Source organism: Diorhabda sublineata, chromosome 2 (assembly GCF_026230105.1).
Source record: "Diorhabda sublineata isolate icDioSubl1.1 chromosome 2, icDioSubl1.1, whole genome shotgun sequence".
Classification (NCBI taxonomy): domain Eukaryota; kingdom Metazoa; phylum Arthropoda; class Insecta; order Coleoptera; family Chrysomelidae; genus Diorhabda; species Diorhabda sublineata.
Window position 1 is genome coordinate 37514606 of NC_079475.1, and position 11480 is coordinate 37526085.

The 11480-nt window shown below is 27.9% G+C and overlaps 2 protein-coding genes across 5 annotated transcripts in view; one reads left to right on the plus strand and one right to left on the minus strand.

Annotated features, from left to right (window-relative positions):
• LOC130453432 (glutathione S-transferase 1-like) overlaps window positions 1-5854 on the minus strand; it is a 31846-nt gene extending 25992 nt beyond the window's left edge. The window contains exon 1 of one of the 2 annotated variants that reach the window (XM_056793177.1): window positions 5473-5854. In XM_056793177.1, the coding sequence (XP_056649155.1) occupies window positions 5473-5694 (222 nt within the window). In that variant the 5' untranslated portion in view covers window positions 5695-5854. The remainder of the gene's footprint in view (window positions 1-5472) is intronic. The other variant, XM_056793178.1, reaches the window with a different exon arrangement.
• The window catches only part of LOC130453431 (sprouty-related, EVH1 domain-containing protein 1), a 47557-nt gene that overhangs the window by 22534 nt on the left and 13543 nt on the right, over window positions 1-11480 (plus strand). For all 3 annotated transcript variants that reach the window (XM_056793171.1, XM_056793174.1, XM_056793172.1), the window contains exon 3: window positions 7734-7902. In XM_056793171.1, coding sequence (XP_056649149.1) covers window positions 7734-7902 — 169 coding nt within the window. The remainder of the gene's footprint in view (window positions 1-7733; window positions 7903-11480) is intronic.

Genomic DNA, 11480 nt, shown 5'->3' on the forward strand with positions numbered 1-11480 from the left:
ATCTTACTTTTTCGAAAATGAGGCTGGAGCAACAGTTACGGTGAATAGATTGCGCTATCGAGAGAGGATTAATGATTTTTTTATGGCCGGAATTGGATGGTATTGGTTTGGACAACGATTATTTTCGACAAGACGGCGCTACGTGCCACACAAGCAACGAAACCATCTCGATCTTTTACGGGAAAAATTTCCGGACCGTGTTATCTCTCGAAGAGGTCATCACAATTGGCCTCCGAGATCTTGTGATTTAACACCTTGCGATTTTTTCCTTTGGGGCCAACAAAGAAAGATAAGGTCTACGCCAACAGTCCAGCATCGATTCAAGACCTCAAAGATGAAATTCGTGAAGCTATAGAGGACATAGGGCAACCACTTTCAATTTGGTTACGGAAAATTTCATGAAAAGGATATGGTCCTGTAAGCGCAGTCGTGGCGGCCATTTGGCTGATGTTGTGTTCCATTATTAACGGCATACCTTCCTCTTCATAATATCATTTATGATCATTTATCTCAAAAAATGGCATTTTTCTTTGCATATCAAAATAACACCTCTTATTGGAAAACATACTTAGATTATGATGTCTAGTGATAATTGAGGACATGCAGTATACTATTCAAATCTCGTTGAAAACTTAGCCATTTTTATAATAAAACATTGTTACTACGAAATATGAAAAATGTTGTTCGTATTTAGAGAAACAAGCTATTTTTCAAGCATTAACGCAAGAAAAAAAAATGTTCTGATATGTATTCAATCATAGAGTGAGCTGTATATCAGATTTTTTTATTATAAAAATAAAGAAACTTAAAAGAAAATATACAAAATTTTATCAATTCTAATATTATATCAGATTTTCTTTAAAATTATACAAATGAATACAATAACTGAACATTTATCAAAATTTTAATAAAAATCGTTATGGGATAAGCTGTATATCGAAATAATAAAATATTGATATTAATTTCAACAATTCATATAAAAAAAAACGAATTTTTTTACAATTAGTTATTTTTTTTTTCAAAAATGTGCAGATACGTATTTGATCAAAGGACAAGCTGTATATTATATAAAATAAAAATAGATAAAAGTGAAAAAAACTATTAAAAGTTTTGCAACATTTAATAATATATTAGATTTTTATTAAAATTATACAAATTGTTTGTTAGAAGTCATACTGTATATTAGAAGGTTTTCTAATCGACATGAGACAAACTGTATATTGACAAAGTGAAATATCGATATCAAGTTTACCACTTTATATAAAAAAATCTGAACGATAAAATTTCAATTTTTTTAAAACTTAGTAATTTTTTTCAAAAATTGTGCTCACATTTATCCAAAGTGCTGATACGTATTTGATCAAAGGACAAGCTGTATATTATATAAAATAAAAATAGATAAAAGTGAAAAAAAACTATTAAAAGTTTTGTAACATTTAATAATATATTAGATCTTTATTAAAATTATACAAATTGTTTGTTAGAAGACATACTGTATATTAGAAGGTTTTTTAATCGACATGAGACAAGCTATATATTGACAAAGTGAAATATCGATATCAATTTTACCACTTTATATAAAAAAAAAAACAAATCTGAATGATAAAATTTCAATTTTTCTATAACTTAGTAATTTTTTTCAAAAATTGTGTCGACATTTATTCAATGTGCAGTTACGTATTTGATCAAAGGACAAGCTGTATATTATATAAAATGAAAATAGATAAAAGTGAAAAAAAAAACTATTAAAAGTTTTGTAACATTTAATAATATATTAGATTTTTATTAAAATTATACAAATTGTTTGTTAGAAGACATACTGTATATTAGAAGGTTTTTTAATCGACATGAGACAAGCTATATATTGACAAAGTGAAATATCGATATCAATTTTACCACTTTATATAAAAAAAAAACAAATCTGAATGATAAAATTTCAATTTTTCTATAACTTAGTAATTTTTTTCAAAAATTGTGTCGACATTTATTCAATGTGCAGTTACGTATTTGATCAAAGGACAAGCTGTATATTATATAAAATAAAAATAGATAAAAGTGAAAAAAAACTATTAAAAGTTTTGTAACATTTAATAATATATTAGATCTTTATTAAAATTATACAAATTGTTTGTTAGAAGACATACTGTATATTAGAAGGTTTTTTAATCGACATGAGACAAGCTATATATTGACAAAGTGAAATATCGATATCAATTTTACCACTTTATATAAAAAAAACAAATCTGAATGATAAAATTTCAATTTTTCTATAACTTAGTAATTTTTTTCAAAAATTGTGTCGACATTTATTCAATGTGCAGTTACGTATTTGATCAAAGGACAAGCTGTATATTATATAAAATGAAAATAGATAAAAGTGAAAAAAAAAACTATTAAAAGTTTTGTAACATTTAATAATATATTAGATCTTTATTAAAATTATACAAATTGTTTGTTAGAAGACATACTGTATATTAGAAGGTTTTTTAATCGACATGAGACAAGCTATATATTGACAAAGTGAAATATCGATATCAAGTTTACCACTTTATATAAAAAAAAACAAATCTGATGATAAAATTTCAATTTTTTTAAAACTTAGTAATTTTTTTCAAAAATTGTGTCGACATTTATTCAATGTGCAGTTACGTATTTGATCAAAGGACAAGCTGTATATTATATAAAATGAAAATAGATAAAAGTGAAAAAAAAACTATTAAAAGTTTTGTAACATTTAATAATATATTAGATTTTTATTAAAATTATACAAATTGTTTGTTAGAAGACATACTGTATATTAGAAGGTTTTTTAATCGACATGAGACAAGCTATATATTGACAAAGTGAAATATCGATATCAATTTTACCACTTTATATAAAAAAAAAACAAATCTGAATGATAAAATTTCAATTTTTCTATAACTTAGTAATTTTTTTCAAAAATTGTGTCGACATTTATTCAATGTGCAGTTACGTATTTGATCAAAGGACAAGCTGTATATTATATAAAATAAAAATAGATAAAAGTGAAAAAAAACTATTAAAAGTTTTGTAACATTTAATAATATATTAGATTTTTATTAAAATTATACAAATTGTTTGTTAGAAGACATACTGTATATTAGAAGGTTTTTTAATCGACATGAGACAAGCTATATATTGACAAAGTGAAATATCGATATCAATTTTACCACTTTATATAAAAAAAACAAATCTGAATGATAAAATTTCAATTTTTCTATAACTTAGTAATTTTTTTCAAAAATTGTGTCGACATTTATTCAATGTGCAGTTACGTATTTGATCAAAGGACAAGCTGTATATTATATAAAATGAAAATAGATAAAAGTGAAAAAAAAACTATTAAAAGTTTTGTAACATTTAATAATATATTAGATCTTTATTAAAATTATACAAATTGTTTGTTAGAAGACAAACTGTATATTAGAAGGTTTTTTAATCGACATGAGACAAGCTATATATTGACAAAGTGAAATATCGATATCAATTTTACCACTTTATATAAAAAAAAAAACAAATCTGAATGATAAAATTTCAATTTTTCTATAACTTAGTAATTTTTTTCAAAAATTGTGTCGACATTTATTCAATGTGCAGTTACGTATTTGATCAAAGGACAAGCTGTATATTATATAAAATGAAAATAGATAAAAGTGAAAAAAAAACTATTAAAAGTTTTGTAACATTTAATAATATATTAGATTTTTATTAAAATTATACAAATTGTTTGTTAGAAGACATACTGTATATTAGAAGGTTTTCTAATCGACATGAGACAAACTGTATATTGACAAAGTGAAATATCGATATCAAGTTTACCACTTTATATAAAAAAAAACAAATCTGATGATAAAATTTCAATTTTTTTAAAACTTAGTAATTTTTTTCTAAAAATTGTGCTGACATTTATTCAATGTGCATATACGTATTTGATCAAAGGACAAGCTGTATATTTTATATCATAAAAATATATATATGTGGGAGAAACTATAAAATTTTCTCAAATCTATGAATATATTAGATTTTCATTGAAATTATACAAATTGTTTGTTAGAAGACATACTGTATATTAGAAGGTTTTCTAATCGACATGAGACAAACTGTATATTGATAAAGTGAAATATCAATTTTACCAATTTATATGCAAAACAAAACTAAGACATAAGATGGCAATTTTTTTCAAAAATTGTGCTGACATTTATCATATGTGCATAATATGCATAATGTGCAGTTACGTATTTGATCAAAGGACAAGCTGTATATTATATAAAATGAAAATAGATAAAAGTGAAAAAAAACTATTAAAAGTTTTGTAACATTTAATAATATATTAGATCTTTATTAAAATTATACAAATTGTTTGTTAGAAGACATACTGTATATTAGAAGGTTTTCTAATCGACATGAGACAAACTGTATATTGACAAAGTGAAATATCGATATCAATTTTACCACTTTATATAAAAAAAAACAAATCTGAATGATAAAATTTCAATTTTTCTATAACTTAGTAATTTTTTTCAAAAATTGTGTCGACATTTATTCAATGTGCAGTTACGTATTTGATCAAAGGACAAGCTGTATATTATATAAAATGAAAATAGATAAAAGTGAAAAAAAACTATTAAAAGTTTTGTAACATTTAATAATATATTAGATTTTTATTAAAATTATACAAATTGTTTGTTAGAAGACATACTGTATATTAGAAGGTTTTCTAATCGACATGAGACAAACTGTATATTGACAAAGTGAAATATCGATATCAAGTTTACCACTTTATATAAAAAAAAACAAATCTGATGATAAAATTTCAATTTTTTTAAAACTTAGTAATTTTTTTCTAAAAATTGTGCTGACATTTATTCAATGTGCATATACGTATTTGATCAAAGGACAAGCTGTATATTTTATATCATAAAAATATATATATGTGGGAGAAACTATAAAATTTTCTCAAATCTATGAATATATTAGATTTTCATTGAAATTATACAAATTGTTTGTTAGAAGACATACTGTATATTAGAAGGTTTTCTAATCGACATGAGACAAACTGTATATTGATAAAGTGAAATATCAATTTTACCAATTTATATGCAAAACAAAACTAAGACATAAGATGGCAATTTTTTTCAAAAATTGTGCTGACATTTATCATATGTGCATAATATGCATAATGTGCTGATACGTATTTGATCAAAGGACAAGCTGTATATATCCGATCTAATGATATATAAGATTTTCATTAAAATTATACAAATTGTTTGGTTTGTTTTCAAATTAATAAAATACTTTATATATTAATCAAAATTCTCACGAAAATCGTCATAAGACAAGCTGTATAATGAAATAATAAAATATCGATATCAATTTCAACAATTTACGTAAAAAGAAACAAAACATGTTATTTACAGTAAAAAATTTTTGCATATTAAATATTATACATACCAAATAAATATTTATAGCGTGACTGTCGTATATGACACATTCATCGTCTTTTAAAGTAGGAACCGTGTGCATGGGGTTCATCTTTAAATAATCTGGTCTCAAGTGTTCCCCAATGGACATATTCACGGGAATGATTTCCACATCTATTCCCAAAGCCTTGATAGTCATGAGAGTAGATCTTACGGCGGGACTTACATTTGAGGCAAATAATTTAGGAACCATTTTGTTGTTGTTGTTGTTGTTTTTTTTTAATTTATAAATTAATATACGACCAATTTTTTAACTAAAAACAAAATCGAATTGTTCACGACGAGACCACTGAAACGACTGAAAGTTTCAAAATGCTATCAACCGGTTTTCGTAGATAAGATATAGAGATTGTTAGTAAATGTGTTTTCGTTCTACCAGCATGGGCGAAACAAGTTTTTGGTAATTGCTTTCTAGGTGATTCGTTTCAGGTGACGTTGCCAGATTTCTAAATCAAAACGCGTATCTGATGATTATTCACTTGTATTATTTGACTCGATTTTCCACCATGTGACAATGGCGGATTAATTCGAAATTTTTAATGCCTATTGAGGAACGATGACGATACAATAATTTCATAAATTCGTATAATTATACTTTCCAGGTTCATCAGGGTAGCATCAAACGAAATTTTGAAAACGTCAATTTGACTAATTACTGCTTCTATTCGTGCCATTTTTTGTATCATCAGTTGATTGCATCGAAAATGAAGTCAAAATCGGTTTTTTAGTAACGTCAAATATTTGTAGGCCCCATTGCGGGTATAGTTTTAAGACTTTTGGAGCCAACTAGTTGTTGGAAGGGCGCAGAACCAGGTATTCTTGGCCTCTTAACAGGCTTTACTTGGACTTCCGGGCTGGAAGCTGGAAGTAGAGGAGTATTGGAAGTAGGGGTAACCTTAGGATCCGAGGCTATTAAGCTCTGACCCGTCTCGACAGACTTGGCCTTTTTTTCTCTACACCATTGATGTTGCGGCATTTGAACCTTTGGAGGCAGAAGATGAGGATTTGTCATGGTCCGTGCACTTGGAATTTCACCAGGTTTCCAGCAGGTATTATTCGACACCTGATGTAGGACTAGGCACGTTTACGACCGCCGTGGATTGAGCCCTTAAAAATGTTGCGACCACCACGCCATGGGTCCTCGCATTTAAAAATACTTGACAAAGGACACATTTCCCCGAACAACTTTCTTAATAAAACAATAATTCTTCCATCCCTAACTTACCGATACCTGACCCAGGGAATTCCAAGTCTCCTTTCTTTTATAATCTTCTCAATGTCCTAATATCATTAGGACAATTAACTTAATCCTTTCCGATATACCTGGTACACGTTTTATGAAAAACCAACACACTTACAAGAACCCAGGCGAGTCGCTTTGAATCGAGTAGTAGCTCATTTTGTATCGGAACAACGAATGGGGCAGTTTTTGAACGCCTACATTTCAGCGGAGCTACGCTACTCCTAGAGATTCGACCTGCGCGATTTAGTTTAGTGTTTTGTATATATGTTTGCATATATTCTTTTGTTGATGTATAAATAGTAAATTTGAGTAGTTGTTTGTTGTACATAACCTAACCATCCTCGACCTTAAGGCAATGTCCAGAGGCTCCGCAAGGGGGAAAATAACCTCATTGGATCCGTTATTGATGCGGTGAATCGTTTGTTGAAAAAAATTTTGGTTGCAGTGTCGGCGTTTTTACGGCATTTTGAAAACCATGTCAATTTATATAGATTTCATTTTGAAGTGAATATTTTTATTGTATTATTTAATATAAAAGTTATTATTACGAATTATCGATTGAATTATATGAAAACGAATGATCATCAAATTGATTGTTTTGTAATACAATTTATTTGAAGGTTGTGGGCCTGCCTGTTTTAAGCTGAATCATTCACAATTTCAAGTTTTACTCGACTAAGACATACATGACATTGAAAAATTTTTTTTATTTATTTCGTAAATTACATTAATAGTAATGTTAGCTCTTTTACGAGGGTCGTAACAAATGATTAACTTAGACTATATCAAATTATCACTTGTTTCGTCTGAATCACATTTCGAACAATAAATATGCTGTGATTGATTGTTATGTACACTACGACCCTAAGAATCTATAGTAGTGCCCTCTTTTCTTGCTGTGAAATGGTCCGAAGTTCCTTCGAAAGAATTTGAATAGAGGTTCCGTCTTCTACGATACTTTAGGTATAGTTTCCATTGTTTTATTTCAGATCGTACTGAGTTGCACCATAAAGAAGGATTTCGAATACAATAAGGTGATGCCAACTTTTCACCACTGGAAAACCGGCGACAAAAAATACGGTTTGACATTTCAAGCGGCTGCTGACGCACGCGCTTTCGACAAAGGAGTCAAGACTGCTATCGAGGATCTGCTGGACGGTAAGTGGATTTCTTATATTTTTTTTCACACGATATTTCTATTCATAAAATTGATATTTACTACTAGAATGATATTTTTATATAAACACTGTACTATTTATATTAAAATGAAACCCGTTAGAATTATCCAATTGTCTTAATTCAACCAAAGACATTTTCAGACGATTCTTGTATGGGAATTGAAACTCTTTAGATGTTTCTATATCTTTTGATTGAAGCACTGGCATTTCTAGAGTTTTTTGAATATCAATTGAAACTACAGACGTTTTCAATTCTATTAATTCAACCAAAGACATTTTCAGACGATTCTTGTATGGGAATTGAAACTCTTTAGATGTTTCTATATCTTTTGATTGAAGCACTGGCATTTCTAGAGTTTTTTGAATATCAATTGAAACTACAGACGTTTCGAATTCTATTAATTCAACCAATGACATTTCCTAAAGATTCTTGTATGGGAATTGAAACTCTTTAGATGTTTCTATATCTTTTGATTGAAGCACTGGCATTTCTAGAGTTTTTTGAATATCAATTGAAACTACAGACGTTTTCAATTCTATTAATTCAATCAATGACATATCCTAAAGATTCTTGTATGGGAATTGAAACTCTTTAGATGTTTCTATATCTTTTGATTGAAGCACTGGCATTTCTAGAGTTTTTTGAATATCAATTGAAACTACAGACGTTTTCAATTCTATTAATTCAATCAATGACATTTCCTAAAGATTCTTGTATGGGAATTGAAACTCTTTAGATGTTTCTATATCTTTTGATTGAAGCACTGGCATTTCTAGAGTTTTTTGAATATCAATTGAAACTACAGACGTTTTCAATTCTATTAATTCAATCAATGACATATCCTAAAGATTCTTGTATGGGAATTGAAACTCTTTAGATGTTTCTATATCTTTTGATTGAAGCACTGGCATTTCTAGAGTTTTTTGAATATCAATTGAAACTACAGACGTTTTCAATTCTATTAATTCAATCAATGACATTTCCTAAAGATTCTTGTATGGGAATTGAAACTCTTTAGATGTTTCTATATCTTTTGATTGAAGCACTGGCATTTCTAGAGTTTTTTGAATATCAATTGAAACTACAGACGTTTTCAATTCTATTAATTCAATCAATGACATTTCCTAAAGATTCTTGTATGGGAATTGAAACTCTTTAGATGTTTCTATATCTTTTGATTGAAGCACTGGCATTTCTAGAGTTTTTTGAATATCAATTGAAACTACAGACGTTTTCAATTCTATTAATTCAATCAATGACATATCCTAAAGATTCTTGTATGGGAATTGAAACTCTTTAGATGTTTCTATATCTTTTGATTGAAGCACTGGCATTTCTAGAGTTTTTTGAATATCAATTGAAACTACAGACGTTTTCAATTCTATTAATTCAATCAATGACATATCCTAAAGATTCTTGTATGGGAATTGAAACTCTTTAGATGTTTCTATATCTTTTGATTGAAGCACTGGCATTTCTAGAGTTTTTTGAATATCAATTGAAACTACAGACGTTTTCAATTCTATTAATTCAATCAATGACATATCCTAAAGATTCTTGTATGGGAATTGAAACTCTTTAGATGTTTCTATATCTTTTGATTGAAGCACTGGCATTTCTAGAGTTTTTTGAATATCAATTGAAACTACAGACGTTTTCAATTCTATTAATTCAATCAATGACATATCCTAAAGATTCTTGTATGGGAATTGAAACTCTTTAGATGTTTCTATATCTTTTGATTGAAGCACTGGCATTTCTAGAGTTTTTTGAATATCAATTGAAACTACAGACGTTTTCAATTCTATTAATTCAATCAATGACATTTCCTAAAGATTCTTGTATGGGAATTGAAACTCTTTAGATGTTTCTATATCTTTTGATTGAAGCACTGGCATTTCTAGAGTTTTTTGAATATCAATTGAAACTACAGACGTTTTCAATTCTATTAATTCAATCAATGACATATCCTAAAGATTCTTGTATGGGAATTGAAACTCTTTAGATGTTTCTATATCTTTTGATTGAAGCACTGGCATTTCTAGAGTTTTTTGAATATCAATTGAAACTACAGACGTTTCGAATTCTATTAATTCAACCAATGACATTTCCTAAAGATTCTTGTATGGGAATTGAAACTCTTTAGATGTTTCTATATCTTTTGATTGAAGCACTGGCATTTCTAGAGTTTTTTGAATATCAATTGAAACTACAGACGTTTTCAATTCTATTAATTCAATCAATGACATATCCTAAAGATTCTTGTATGGGAATTGAAACTCTTTAGATGTTTCTATATCTTTTGATTGAAGCACTGGCATTTCTAGAGTTTTTTGAATATCAATTGAAACTACAGACGTTTTCAATTCTATTAATTCAATCAATGACATTTCCTAAAGATTCTTGTATGGGAATTGAAACTCTTTAGATGTTTCTATATCTTTTGATTGAAGCACTGGCATTTCTAGAGTTTTTTGAATATCAATTGAAACTACAGACGTTTTCAATTCTATTAATTCAATCAATGACATATCCTAAAGATTCTTGTATGGGAATTGAAACTCTTTAGATGTTTCTATATCTTTTGATTGAAGCACTGGCATTTCTAGAGTTTTTTGAATATCAATTGAAACTACAGACGTTTTCAATTCTATTAATTCAATCAATGACATTTCCTAAAGATTCTTGTATGGGAATTGAAACTCTTTAGATGTTTCTATATCTTTTGATTGAAGCACTGGCATTTCTAGAGTTTTTTGAATATCAATTGAAACTACAGACGTTTTCAATTCTATTAATTCAATCAATGACATTTCCTAAAGATTCTTGTATGGGAATTGAAACTCTTTAGATGTTTCTATATCTTTTGATTGAAGCACTGGCATTTCTAGAGTTTTTTGAATATCAATTGAAACTACAGACGTTTTCAATTCTATTAATTCAATCAATGACATATCCTAAAGATTCTTGTATGGGAATTGAAACTCTTTAGATGTTTCTATATCTTTTGATTGAAGCACTGGCATTTCTAGAGTTTTTTGAATATCAATTGAAACTACAGACGTTTTCAATTCTATTAATTCAATCAATGACATATCCTAAAGATTCTTGTATGGGAATTGAAACTCTTTAGATGTTTCTATATCTTTTGATTGAAGCACTGGCATTTCTAGAGTTTTTTGAATATCAATTGAAACTACAGACGTTTTCAATTCTATTAATTCAATCAATGACATTTCCTAAAGATTCTTGTATGGGAATTGAAACTCTTTAGATGTTTCTATATCTTTTGATTGAAGCACTGGCATTTCTAGAGTTTTTTGAATATCAATTGAAACTACAGACGTTTTCAATTCTATTAATTCAATCAATGACATTTCCTAAAGATTCTTGTATGGGAATTGAAACTCTTTAGATGTTTCTATATCTTTTGATTGAAGCACTGGCATTTCTAGAGTTTTTTGAATATCAATTGAAACTACAGACGTTTTCAATTCTATTAATTCAATCAATGACATATCCTAAAGATTCTTGTATGGGAATTGAAACTCTTTAGA